We start from the raw sequence: 14,591 nt of genomic DNA on the forward strand, positions 1-14,591 counted from the left end.
GCTTCATTCCTATCTGACACTGATAAGGCGCAGCCTCCCCCCCCCCCCCCCCCCCCCCCAAAAAAAAAATGGACGAGATTGCAGAGATAGGTATGCAAATCAGGCCTGGCCCTGCCCAGCTTCTTATACCTGTGCAGGGCTTCTCTGCGCTGAGTTCAGGGACCTGACTCATACCTGCGGGACCGGCGTTAGGAAGCGAAGCTGTCCAGGTCAGTCTGCGCTTTGCTTCGCAGGGCTTGGAACGTTCCCCGGGGCGTTCCGGCGCTGCGCGAGCCAGAGCTTCAGGTGAGCCTGTAGGACGCATTCACCATTCATCGCCCCCTTTAAAAGGGGGAGAAGTAGGGCGCGCGTGTCAGACTGCAAACAGGCACAGCCGGGGGGGGGGGGGGGGGGGCCTTGATATTCAAGGCAGCGTTATCTTCCTCGGTTTATAGTCTGAAACCGCGAACGAGTTCGTCCGTCCGTCCGGCTGTCCTTGCTCCTCGGTTCATTCATCGGTTTGCAGTTTAGCCGGAGGCCACTAGGGGGCCATCTGACCCTTCGGAGGACGGGAGTCGCGTTTATAGTGTAGAACCCATTAAAGGAGCAACTTACTGATAGTTTCAGCTATTTGCGAGTCCTAACTGGCACTGCTACCTGCTCCGAAAGAAAAGGACAAGTTCTTTTCTTGCAATAAGTTCTATTGGGATACGAGAGAAGGATGCTGCGGGGTGGGCAGGGTTGGGGGAGGACTCAGTAAGTGAAGACCGCGTCTGTACTGTCATTTTAAGTACATCCGCTTTGGGCGCCCACTTTTGTGGAACGGGAAGGCGGTGTAAAAAGCCCCGGAGCGGTTCAAAGCCCCGCGCAGCGCTTCCGGGCGCGTTATAATGACAGCGCAGGGATCGGAAACCTCAGACCTGCTCCGCAGGAGGAGTTCACCTGGGGGCGCCTCTTTATTTGCATTTTGGGTATCATCGTTGAGTTCACATTCACAGCGCTCTCCGGGACAATGACGTTTCCTCAGAGCAGAATTTGGGGATCTCCACAGGGTGCCGATAAACTTGTTCAAAGCCAGGCAAAAAAAAAAAAAGATACAAATTCAATTTGACAGTAACAGACAGGAAAGGGGGCAGTATTAGTGTCCATGAAAGATTGTAACAGTGAACCCCTCATTACCCACTCAGGAAGGGTAGGGTAGTGCATGCTCCTCTCCCAGCCGGGAGCCAGGGGGCACGGTTTTACCACCGTCCGAGTAAAGGACTCCAAGTGTGGGTACAGTTTATTCACCGTTTTTCTACTCGCTTTCCCTTCATACATGCTCTGCTCAGGGCTGTGTTAAAAGAGCCTAGGTAACGCGCAAGAGCCAGTAGATGAAATAAATACATATCCCTAAAGAATGCTTTTAGCCACTCATTTTTATGTTAAGAAACATGCATTGGCTGCAAATCCAAGGTTTAATGATGAGGAAAAGATGGAAAGAAACACACAGTGGAGGGGATTCTCTCACATTCCTATAACCATAGGGGGCATCTTGGATTCTAATATTCAGAACTCGGGGACTCACCTTGGACCTAAATGCCATGAGTTTCCTATAGACGATTAAATGCAGATCTGCGCTCATTCTCCTCTTCTGTTTTGTTTTGTTTTGTTTTTTTACAAGTTCGAATAAAGTGTGCAGTTCAGCTATGATGATAACGTGTTACACCTGCGATGCAATACATGATGAAATATGAGTTCATTTACATTGAGAGATAAATGCGGATTACCTCTGTTGAATCTTTATTATGTTATTGAGTAAAGGGAAAAGAGGGAAAGCAATTGCAGCGCTAACTTGAGCGTTCACATGTTAGCTGTTGGATAATGCTTTCTTACAATCAGGTTTTGACCAGACCTGAATTTGTTTTTATAAGCGCCCTGTTTCTACAGGGTTAGGAGATGACTCTTGTCAACAGGGACAAGCTGAGCCAATCTTGGGTTTGCATCTATAGAGCAACTCAAATTATGAAAAAAGGTTTGGATAAATTCCTGGAGGAGAAATCCGTTGACTGCTATTAATCAAGCTGATTTAGGCACTAGCCACTGCTATTACTGGCATCAGTAGCCTGGGATCTACTTAATGTTTGGGTAATTGCCAGGTACTTGTAGCCTGGATTGGCCACTGTTGGAAACAGGATGCTAGGCTTGATGGACCCTTGCTCTGACCCAGTATGGCATGTTCTTATGTTCTTAGATGTAATGGGATAACGGTGGCACTCCTCTTTTCTGTTTAGGTAGCTGCAATAAGTTTCTGAAGTCATTTACAATCAGATGTCTTGAGACTCTGTTAGGATTTACATATTTTCCAATGCTTTCCAACATGTAGGGCACAAAAAGAGAATGAATTAGCCCAAGTATGAACAACATGTAGGACCTGATTTACTAAGAGCTTTTCTCCCTTTTTGTATGCATGGGGAAAATTAGTTTAGTAAATTAGACCCTTAGGGGTAACACAGAATTTGCTATTATTAATAAAGAGCATGTGTTGTCATGGTTAGAACATGTGTACTTCTGGTTTATAGGGAGCCTAGGAAATCCTGGGGTTAGCATTGCATCACAGCATTAGGAGACCTGGAATGTTTGCTGCTCAGCTCTGCTAAATTCCTAGAAGTTTTGTAAACAGAAACCTTGGAGGAAAGGAATTACACCACAATGAACAGAAAGCAATAACTTAGAAGGAAGCTTTTCTAAGACCCCTACTCCATGGAATTAGGAAGAGTAGAGAACAAGCTGATGCAGATATATGTTTCCCGTAGCCTGAGAAAAAATACCACATGTAGAATAACACTAGCAGGGTCATTTTCAAAAGAAAGTGTAAATGTAACATATCATAGCAATTTTCAAAAGCCCATTTACCTTCATTAAGTGCATTTAATATGGGTAAAATCCATTGACAATTCAATGGCATATATTGTAGCAATTTTCAAAGTGCACTTAACATGGGTTAATGGGCTTAATCCATTGACAATTCAATGGCATATATTGTAGCAATTTTCAAAGTGCACTTAACATGGGTTAATGGGCTTTTGAAAATTATTATAATGGTAAGTTACATTTACATTTTCCTTTGAAAATTACCCTGTATCTCTTGGCCATTTCCAAGGCTCAGGAATTTTGTGGGGCTTCTTAAACCCATACCAGCCTGATTTTCAGGACCTCACGGATACATTTGGAAATGCATGGGATACATTTGCATATACCATAATTCATGCAAATTTATCTCATGCATATTCATGACGGGTGTCCTGCAAACCAGACTGACAGTGGGGAGGAGATCACTAGGTCAGTCTTGGGAAGCCCTGCTGTAATGTACAGAGTTCACTCTAAAAAGGTACATCCTTTTTAAAATGCAGTAAATGAAAAGTCCACCACCAGGGGACACTGCAAGACTGAACGTTATTAGCATACAATTAAACTAAACACTGGTGGCACTTTTTGCTTTCCAGTGAAAAGGAAAACGTAACGCAGGAGAAACCTTTCACTCACCATGCTGGAATTATAGGAGAGGAAACATTCTTGTTCTAAAAATGGGGGGAGGGCAAGAAGGTGTTGGCAAGGCCAGGGGTGGAAGGAATGGGCAGTGAGCGCCAGCTTCCTGAGACAAGAACAAAAACAGGAGAAAATCAGTGGAAAAATGTGACTCATTATTTTCCTGGGTTTATTTTAGTGGACAGAAGCCAGTACAATAAAACAATATTAAGCAGTTTTTCCCTTTCCCAACCCCTAGCATGTCCCTTTCTCTCTCCTCACTCCTGAGAATCTCCTTCTTCTCTCCTCCCTCCATTACAATAACATTCCTCCTTACTAGTGGTGGCTCCAGACTTCTCCTCTCTCTCTCTCCTTCGGCAGCCTGCAGAACACTGGAGAGCGAGAGCTTTTACTGGGGGGGGGGGGGGGGGGGGGGGCAGAACTTGAAATGCTGCGGGTGTTTTGGTCCACACTGGCTTCCAGCAGTTGCTGAAGGCCATGAGACTCTGCATCTGCAGCTCTGGAGCTGCTCTTTAATCAATCCAAAATTAGGGTGCAAAATCTGTTTAAACGGATGATTACATTTGGAGAAATCCAGGAATTTATGGGTGAAAATCGGTTTAAATTGAAAATGAAAGACCCTATGCATAGGTCATTAGTGAGACCACTTTGTGTTCAATTCTGAAGGCCAATACTTTTGCAAGAACATAGAAAGGATGTAAGTGATTCAGAAAAGAGCTACTAAAATGATACAAAGTCCACAACACAAACCCTACAATGAAAGGCTTAAGACAGTCGCATTGGAAGAAAGAAAGGATAGGTGCAACATGATGGAAGCATTAGATATTTGACAGGTTTCAGCAAAATAAGGGAAGGTGAAACTTTCCATAGAATAGGAAATTCAAAGACAAGAAGTCATATTATGATATTGCAGGGAGGAAGGTTCGAAGGAACCATGAGAAAATACTACTTTACTCAAAAGGTGCTGGATGCCTGGAGTAGTCTCCCGCAGAGGTAGTAACAACCAAAACCATGACAGAATTTAAACATGCCTGGGACAGACACAAAATGTAGTAGCAAGGGCAGGTAGAGGGTAATAGTAGAAGAAATTAAGGAAGGGCCGAGAGCTTGCTTGATCTTATAAAACTTGAAAGAGCCAAAGAGGGGAAAATGAAAGCCAAATGAGTAGAGAGTTTCCGAGAAGACTGGGGAAATCTGCTGGTTACAACCCTAACAACTCTAACACCAGCAGTACAGCTGCACTTAACTTCCAAGATGGCTGGAGTAATTGGCATAGACTGGCCTTGGTTGCAACATTAACAGCATTAGGCTTCCAAGAAGGCTAGGGTAACTGGCATGGAGCAGCAGTTACAACCCTACCGACAGCAATATGGCTGCATTTTGCTGCATTATACTTCCATGAAAGTTAGGGTGAACCGCATGCAACAGCCATGGCCACAACCCAACAGCAGCAGTATAGTAGCATCAGGCTTTCAAGAAGGCTGGAGTAACTTGCATAGAGTGGCCCTAACATTAATAAGCATGACTAGGACAAATATAGAGAGCAGTGGTAGGAACAAGATTGAGAGGTTGGGTATGGCAAGAGGGAGCTGGCATTCTGCAAATTTTATATGCTTATCTAACCAAGTGGTAGAAGACCAGAGAGGAAGACAACTGTGCAAACTGGAGAAGCCAATTCCATCATTTACTATGTTATTATTAGCAAGACTGGGCTGCTGAAAAATTCAGAGTTGTCAAAGGAAAGAGTTAGAAATTGTGCTCTGTGAAGACACAGAGGTAAAAGAAGCCATTTACTGTTCATCTCCGGGGGTTCTCTTTTCTTCAAACCAGGAAACTGAAAATGGAGAACACAAAGGCTAATGCAATAGGATATAAAGAGAGAGTTCTATGAACTTCTCATTGCAGTTAGCTAAAGAGCTCACAGGGATGGTAAGTTTCAAATCGGCATGCAGGCGCACTTTGGTGCATGTGCATTGTGTGCACCCAGATATGCGGCCATTTTATAACTTGTGTGGACATATGCATGCATATTATAAAACAGCCTGGCCACGCGCACATTTGCGCCTAATTTTAAGTGGCTGCGTACCTAGGCCTGTAAATCCCAATTCCACCACAGAAGTCAAGGTATTTATAATGGGCTCATGTCCACGCCATTGCCAGTTCATCCAGTTCATCCACCAGTTCACCCAGTTAAGAGCTAGGTCCTCCAACCCCCCCCCCCCCCCCCCCCGGTTGGATAGCCTACACGCCCCCCATTTTCTACAGGCCTTTTAAACCCAGTAGAAATGGCTTTTTAATTTTATTTTTTAAGTTACACCTCCTCCGTAACAGAAGTAAAGTTACGCCGCAGTGGATCTGGGGATGTGACAGGGCCTGTAAGTGTTTACATGCACATCTCTTGGCCACGCCCTGAAATACCCGCACCACACCCCCTTTTTAAATCCACTGAGATGTGCACGTAGCGGGAGGTACATGCACATCTGGGCGGCTTTTAATATTTGGTCGGCGCATCCCCTAATTTATACGTGCGCCAGACTTTTAAAATTCACCTTAAAGTGTCGCTGTTCCTTTACTGAATGTAGCGGCTGTTATACGAAGAAGGGGGCCTATTAGTCTACGAAGCTCATGTGCAGCAATATCTTCCGATAATGGTTCAATTAAAAGTAGTGCAACATGAAAAAATCCAGCTTTTTCTGCAGGACCAATATGAGTGCTGAACTCTACCCTCTATGTTCAATGCAGGCACCTTAATAGGGTGTACAAGTAAGCTCAGAGGAAACTTCCAAGGAGCTGGAGATTTTATTGCAAAATGCCAAGAACAGCAGTGGGCAGTCACTGCTCAGATCAGTAAATTCTGAGATGGATGATCGCATTTCTAAGGTTAAAAAGCAGGACATTTAATAACCCAAGTGCTTGAGCATGAGAAAGAGCTCTTCATTGTGCAGAGCTGAGTGACCACTGTAATTACTGGCCTTCAACTGCCTCAGCATTATCATAAACCACCTGTTGGCCAAGGTTCCTCTCCGTTCTTAGGCCAATGTGGTAATTTATGTTACCAATGCCAGTAATGCATAGCTGTCACATATGTTAATCCTTAAAGCTTTAAAAGGACTTTTGTTGGCTTGACATCCTCTTCGGCTTATGTCTCTTTAGTGACTCACTGGATGATCTCCCAGGAAGCGAGCCTCAGCAATGGCCTGGAATAAGTGGTGCATGCTGCTAGTCCTTGGGATAGTCTTGGCAGGGACCTGGAGCTCCATCTGTAAGTGCACTATGCAAGGAGACGTGCTGTACATTAGAAATTCCCGACTAAGCTTCCAAGCGGCCCTCTGCCCCAGAATCCGAAGTGTGTAGCATGCAATGCTATTCTGCTTGTCATGACTGGTGAAAGGGTATTAAATAGGTACCTCCACCCCTCCCCCACCCCCATTAACTTTCAGACTGTTAGGCCACCTCTGCTTCTGAGATTTTGATATTTAAAGTCAGCAATTATAATGACCCCCACCACCATCTCTTCCAGAAGAATCTTGTAAAAATACATAACTGGACACAGGGGGGGACAATTCTCAAAAGTCATTTTAATGGGTAAAAATTGATTTTTCAAATTGTATTTTTTTGAAAATTGCCAACCCTAGAAGCACCTAAAAGTATTAATAGTTCAAGAGGAAAGTATGCTCATATTTTTCTTTTAAGAACCGGTGAAAAGTCTGCGACTTTGAACCAAAACATACAGCACTGAACATTGCCCCTCCATACTTTTAAATATGAAGCTTTCTTTTGCATATAATATATATATATATATATATATATATATATATATATATATATATATATATATATACTAAAGAACACTGAAGAAATGGAAAAAGAGCACTTATGTGGATGACATGGTAACAATTAAAAGCAAATCTTTATTAATAATATTTGAAACAAGTAAAATAAAAGAACATCTTGATAATATTAAATCTAGCACATCAAACCACCAAGCATATGTCCCTGTGACAATGCATAGATTTAACAATCTGAGATAAATGTCTCCCTGCCTATATCCAGCTTTTATACAGATACTAAATCACTGTTATAGCATATGATGATCATTCACATACCAAAATCATATGGCGTTACACTGAATTATAATATGGCTGAGCTCAAAACATACATGTAAACATTACAAATGTTTATATATCAAAAGGACATAACAATTTGTTGTAAATACCAACTCACAAAAGGCATTGCTCCAAAAGTATACCGAACAAACAGCTGATACAGTGGTAAATGTGAAGAATTTGCATTTATTCAAAAACCAGCTTAAGGATTGCAAACAAAAATGGTATTCCTCCTGGGTATGATGTCAATTGCCCCGACAAAGCCCTTGTTTCACCGAATGCGGCTTCCTCAGGGGGAAACCCTGACGAGTCAGACACCCCAAAATCTCACAGGGCTCCACACATGCTAATCGGTTTACATATGGATATTGCCATTGGTAATTAGGCTGTATTCACTGATATAATATATGAAGTTTATTCTCGCTCTCGCTCTCTCTCTCACACACACACACATACGTCCAAGGCATGTGGTGAACGGTATTGTCGGTGTCTAACTCCTTGATACTCCTGTATACAACTTATTAAAGGGATATAATCCTTCTGCATAAAGGGGGTCATTTTCAAAGGAGTTACGCATGTAAATGTGACGTACTATCGTAGCAATTTTCAAAAGCTATTTACTCGAGTAAAGTGCACTTACTTGAGTAAATCCTATGGACAATTCAATGGCATATATTGTAGCAATTTTGAAAAGCCCACTTACTTGAGTAAAGTGTATTTACTCGAGCAAAAACCAGTTTTGCTCGAGTAAATGCTTTTTAAAATCCGCCCCAAAGTGCTGTAATTCCTTGAAGTTATATGTTTATAATGTAGTGAGATGAGACGGTGTCTCTGTAACGCCTTGATATAGTATTGAGGTGATGTGATATGGTCTCTCTCTAACTCCCTGAAGTGCTGTGTGTCTGTTGTATGCTATAGGTAAATGTCTTCATTCTGTGGCTTTTTTTTCTTGGTAGGTGTACAGGGCGCTATCTCCTGGGAGGTTCAGCGCTACGATGGCTGGTATAATAATCTAGCACACCACAGCCGAGGATCCGTGGGTAGGTACAGGAATCCTTGCAGAGCATGCAGTATGTTAGAAAAGGTTTGGTGATTTGGCAAAATGCAGTCAACCCAATGCTATTAAAAATGCTGACATCCTCACGAGCAAAGAGCCTTATTTTTTAAAGTTAATACATTTTAATCAAAAAGAAAGTTATTGTTATAAAGCGTCCTCCTGCCTGCAGAAGTTTCACTTTATTTGGATTAAAACTGGAAGTGTAATAGTGTCCATTTCCCCATGAAGAAGACAGGATTAAGGCTTACAGAGCCCAAGCACATCCCGATTAAAGAAATAACATACACATTTTACTGTAGCTCAATATTTTGGCATCTCACCATCATCAGTAACGCAACCCTTGGGACATGTCCGATGTAGCACTGGTTGTGGCAGGCAGGACTTTTCTCTGCCAGTGCAAGGTATCGGGTGCATTGGGAAGGCTGAAAGTTGAGTAATTGCAACTTCTGAGAAATGGTGCATTAACCATAAAGCACAAACTACAGTGTCTTAATTTTATTATAATGGAGGTCATTTGTGTCGCTATCTTTAACAGTATTTGAATTTAAAGGCAGATTTAGGGTGTCAAAACCAGTACTTTCATCTGCCCTGTAAAGCACAGACCTGACATAGAGGACGCAGTCTCGTTAACCAATCTCATGGCAGCTTTCGCCTGTTGCTATCCAATACCATATTAAATTCCATTGAAATAAAAGTGGAATTCCCAAGCACTCTAGCTGTGCCTCTCTCCCATTAGAATTTATCGAATTCCCCCTCCCCGCCCCTTGGCCCAGTCCGTGACTCCCTGATTCTGTATCACCAGGCTCCAGGCATCTGCGCCTTCTCCCAGCTCACTATGCCGACGGTGTGTACCAAGCGCTGCAGGAGCCGCAGGTACCCAATTCACGCAGCATCAGCAACGTGGCCATGCAGGGGAAATCTGGCCTTCCGTCCACCAAGAACAGAACCGTGCTGGGGGTTTTCTTTGGTAAGACTGGCAACCGTGATTTCTGCTGTGTTTAGTCTTAGTAGCGTAGGCATGAGCTGAAGGCGAAGAGTTTTCTTGGCTCAGCCATGCAAAAGAAACACAGTCATTCTTCAAGGCTGCAGCTTTTACAGAGTTAGGGATTCAGTCAACAGCCAAATGCATTTTCACCAAAACAGAACACATCTAAGATGTTTGCATAATGAAGAAAGCAACAATCCAGAAAGAAGGAAATTAAGAGAGAATAGAATTTTTTTTCCATTCAATTTTTTTCATCTTTCTCTTTGCCCTGATACTCTCTGGTTTTCCATGCACTGCTGTCTGACCCGTTAGGGAGCAGCTCCCAAATATTCACCAGCACTGAAGGGCTGACACCTTCTCAGCAGTTCAGATCTCATCCATCACTGTAACTACTGAACAACTCTGACCTATTTATTACACCATTTTTTTTTCTTTTAAAGTGAGCTAAAAATACTTTTGTGAGAATGTTATTAGGTTAGAAACCAAACTGGTCAGTGGGGTTGAATCTCATAGGAGCACAGGTCCAGATGTGGGAAGGTAGGAAATGTCACCTCAGGCTTTTTGTTGGATTGTTATAGGTTTCCACGTGTTCTCAGAGATCATGGGGCCTGATAGATCAGGCTGCCCGGCAGAGTTCCTGAACATTCCAGTTCCTACAGGAGACCCTATGTTTGACCCCAAAGATACCAAGAATGTGGTTCTTCTATTCCAAAGAAATCAATGGGCCCCAGGAACAGGACAGAGTCCCAACAATCCCAGACAGCAGGTAAAGACTAACCTTCAACCCATTTCTTCTTTATTTCCTTATCACACTTTATGATATTTAAATTGCCCCTCCTTGGTGCTTCCTAAGCCTGTTTCTTCCTATTATAAATGGGACATGGAGGAAAGTCATATTTTCGTGGCATTGTACGGGACCTGGGACCTGGTGTTTTTCCAGGCTCTGATCCCCATGTTCCTAGTCCAGTTCTCAGACCTGACGGGATTGACAGGCCTCTGTACAATTCACCTAACAGTAGCAGATCAGTACTTTCTGTAATCACACACCACAAGATTATTTTAAAATATTTTTATGAGAACTGTGACTAGTAAGTCTTGAGAAGGAGTCTGAGACTTCAAGATGTGTAGTCTTTCTCTTATTTTAGCAGATGTGCTGCACTTCCTTGCAGAAATAACTGAAACTTAAGCCTTCAGGCAATTTGTATATTCAATAGGGATGTGAATCGTTTTTTGACGATTTAAAAAAATCGTCAGATATTTTTTAAATCTTCAAAAATCGTTAGAGTCGCTATACAATAGAAATTCCCCTGATTTATCGTGAAAAATCGTAAATCGGGGGAGGGGGGGAGGGCGGGAAAATCGGCATACCAAAACAACCCCTAAACCCACCCCGACCCTTTAAAACAAATCCCCCACCCTCCCGAACCTCCCCAAAATGTTTTAAATTACCTGGTGGTCCAGTGGGGGGGGGGGGGGGGGGTCCCGGCGCGATCTCCCGCTCTCGGGCCATCGGCGCCATTTTGGCTGCCACTAATATAAATGGCGCCGATGGCCCGATAAAAAAAACCCCGCCCGACCCTTTAAAATTACCCCCTTAGCCTCCCCCGCTCTCCCGACCCCCCCCCCAAACTTTTGACACATACCTGGTGGTCCAGGGGGGCCATGGGGACCGATCTCCCGTTCCCACGCTATCAGCTGCACTAAAAAAAATGGCGCCGATGGCCCTTTGCCCTTACCATGTGATAGGGCAAAGGTAGCGCTGGCGCCATTTTGAATATTGGCAATATGGCCCGAGTGAGGGGATCGCTTCTGGACCCCCGCTGGACCCCCAGGGACTTTTGGCCAGCTTGGGGGGGCCTCCTGACCCCCACAAGACTTGCCAAAAGTCCAGCGGGGGTCCGGGAGCGACCTCCTGCACTCCGGCCGTATTGCCAGTATTCAAAATGGCGCCGGCGCTACCTTTGTCCTCACAATGTCATAGGGGCAATACAAATTAGGGGAAGAGCACAACAGAAACACAAACCAATAGGCTTATCTATGTTGCAAGGATTCATTCTATGAAAGCCAGTGAAAAAAAATGAGTTTTTAAAGCTTTCTTAAAAGAAGTATTGGTAGGAGCAGCACGAAGGGATTCTGATAGGCTGTTCCATAGATGTGGCCCAGCAACGGAGAATGCCCTGTTTCTTGTTATGTCGAGTCTTGGCAGTTTGATAATGGGAACATCAAGGAGGTTCTTATTGGCCAATCTCAACTATATCAAAGTTAAACTGGTCAATTCCTTAACACATTCATGTTTTAAAATTTACTCACGTGTGCGGGTAAATGGTGACTGTTCCCAGGTGTTTGCATCCATGCTTACGATTAGGAGCACACAAACACACACAAGCCTATTTTATAACGTGTGCACACTTGTGCGCATGTACATGAATATATGGGCGCTCGTTTTAAAGTTATCCTCTTAGGGGTCGATTTTAAAAGCAGTGCATGCGTGCATCCATGTGCACATGGTTCCTGGCGCGCACACATGAACGTACTGATTTTCTAACATGCACGTACCGGCACGCACATGTTATAAAATCAGATGGCCACACGCACATGCACAATGGATTTTAAAATCCGCACGTGCATGTGTGGGCAGCACGTGCAGGGGGGAGATTTTTGCAAAATAGGCATGGCAATGCAATTGGGCCTCCCCCAGTTCCCTCCCAGTCCACTCCAATTAAGGAGCGGACTGGGAAGGAACTTCCTTACCCCCCTACCTAACCTTCCTCCCTCTTACCCTCGCCTCCCCGCCCCCTAAACCTAACCTAACTATCCCCAAACTTTTTATTTTAGTACTTACTGCGCCTCTGGAGCAGAAATAATCTCTGCGCACCGGCCAGCTGCCAGCGGGTGCTTCCCCGGGACAGTGTCGAATGGCACTGCCCTGGTCTTCCCTCCGCCCCGCCCAGACCCCGCCCCTTTGAAGAGGCCTGACGCTTCGGTGCATACCGAGATTTACGCGTGTGGCCGGGCCCATTGTAAAATGCGTGTGGCACGCACGAGGCCCGGCCATGCGCATAAACACCAAAATTTACATGCGTAGCCCATTTAAAATTTACTTGCATGTGCGGCCAACCAACAGGACAGCTATGGACTGCTCCCATGTTTATGCTTGAGCCTTCGTAATAAGCAGCTGGATAAGACTTGGGCTAACTTAGCCGGGATATTCAGTGGTGCAGCAGTTTAAAGTTAGACGGTCATCTACAGCAGGTCTAAAGTTAGCCGGATACCCTATCTGGATAAATTTGAATTTCGCAACTTATCTGGCTAAGGCCTAGATTCATCATTTCCACCATAAATATAGCGGAATGATGAGCTGCGGTGAAAAAAGGGGCGGGAGGATGAAAATGTGCAGCCAGCTGCATTGCGGCGGTGTGGTTTTGCCTGCCGTGGGTGCGGCTGCGCTGCACACTATTGCACCCATGGTGCCATTAGAAAAGGTGGTGTTAAATCTGGCGCTGCTGCCGGTGATAATGTCCAAAACATTATTGCCCACAGCGGTACCACCACCTCATTACCCTTAACCACGCCCAAACTCCTCCCTTTCCCTCATTTTAATTTTACCGTCCCGATGTGGTAGTCATCGCATGCATTAGGGCCTCATCGCGATTTTATGAATGAACCCCTAAGTTAGCCGGATAAGTAGCTTTTCCCAGTTACGCCCCTGGAACACCTCTTTTTTAACCAGCTAGATTTTAGCTGGATAATGATTTATCCGGCTAAAATCTAGCCGAATAAGAGCCTGATGAATATACCAAAACTTTTCTTTTAGACGGATAACTTTAAGTTATCTGTCCAAATGGCTTTTGAATATCTACCTCAAAGTATTCTAATAAAGTGAACTCTGTCCCTGTCCACAGGTGAACTCAGTGACAGCCTGGATCGATGGAAGCTCCATATACGGCTCCTCGCATTCCTGGAGCGATGCCCTGAGGAGTTTCTCCGGAGGGATGTTGTCTTCTGGATCTGACCCGCTCTTTCCTAAGGAATCAGATGGCCGTCTTCCTATGTGGAAAGCAAAAGACGTTTCTACTCAGCAGCTAGGATCCAAGGGGATTTATAGTAAGTAAGACCGGGGTTTCCAATTACCCATGCCACACTTAATTCAAGAAACACTCTTAGGTCTCAAATGCTTCATCAGAGAATCTTCAGAGAATCTTCCCATGCCTCTGAAAATCCGTATTTTTAAAATATCCAAGTCTGCTGTTTTCTTCATTGCGGGAATAGCTTCAGTTTGAAGATTTACTGATAAAGTATCACGCTGAAATTAAAAAGAAAAGATGTGAGGACAGGATGCAAATAGGCCATAACAGGTTCTTGTTAAATCCATAGTACTCTGGATAGATGAAATTTGAGTCCCTTATATTTTTAAGAGTACAACTACCAATTGAATCAGAGATTAAAATTCTTGGGCTCAGTTTTGACTCTGAGTTGAGTTTAGAGGCGTGTACTAACAAGGCGGTTACAAACTGTTTTATACAGTTGCATGCTGTTTGCAATCTTTGCTCCTATTATAGAAGCATCTAGCTACTGTCAATCATGCACCAGTCCCTGGGTGCCTGCATTATTGTAATTCTTTGTACATGGGTGCTCATAAAAAGCAACTACGTCAGTTGCAGTATGTTCAGAACCCAGCTGCTTGCGATTTATTGAGCTTAAAGTTGCTTGACCACATTACGCCCTCTTGTATAAATTACATTGGCGCCCACAGGTCTCTTTCCTTAATTTTTACAGCTTTTTGGGTTTAACTGGTGTCTGCCAGCAAGGCCTTTATGTTCCTCTCAAGAGGCAAACAGGCTTTCTAAAATTCTCCTACTTCACTTCATCTAAAGTTACACAGACATTACCTGTCTTTTTGAAAACATTCTAGAATTTGGTTATTTAATTTAACTTT

At 43.9% G+C, this 14,591-nt stretch overlaps 1 protein-coding gene across 3 annotated transcripts in view; it reads left to right on the forward strand.

The window, feature by feature from the left end:
- Nucleotides 1-93: 93 nt before the first annotated feature.
- The window catches only part of LOC115075063 (dual oxidase 2-like), a 57,641-nt gene continuing 43,143 nt past the window's right edge, over nt 94-14,591 (forward strand). For 2 of the 3 annotated variants that reach the window (XM_029575212.1, XM_029575214.1), the window contains exons 1-6: nt 94-209; nt 6,661-6,769; nt 8,570-8,653; nt 9,473-9,637; nt 10,234-10,421; nt 13,558-13,759. In XM_029575212.1, the coding sequence (XP_029431072.1) occupies nt 6,700-6,769; nt 8,570-8,653; nt 9,473-9,637; nt 10,234-10,421; nt 13,558-13,759 (709 nt within the window). In that variant the 5' untranslated portion in view covers nt 94-209; nt 6,661-6,699. Of the gene's footprint in view, nt 286-6,660; nt 6,770-8,569; nt 8,654-9,472; nt 9,638-10,233; nt 10,422-13,557; nt 13,760-14,591 lie in introns of all 3 variants that reach the window. The other variant, XM_029575213.1, reaches the window with a different exon arrangement.

Source organism: Rhinatrema bivittatum, chromosome 13 (assembly GCF_901001135.1).
Source record: "Rhinatrema bivittatum chromosome 13, aRhiBiv1.1, whole genome shotgun sequence".
NCBI classification, from domain to species: domain Eukaryota; kingdom Metazoa; phylum Chordata; class Amphibia; order Gymnophiona; family Rhinatrematidae; genus Rhinatrema; species Rhinatrema bivittatum.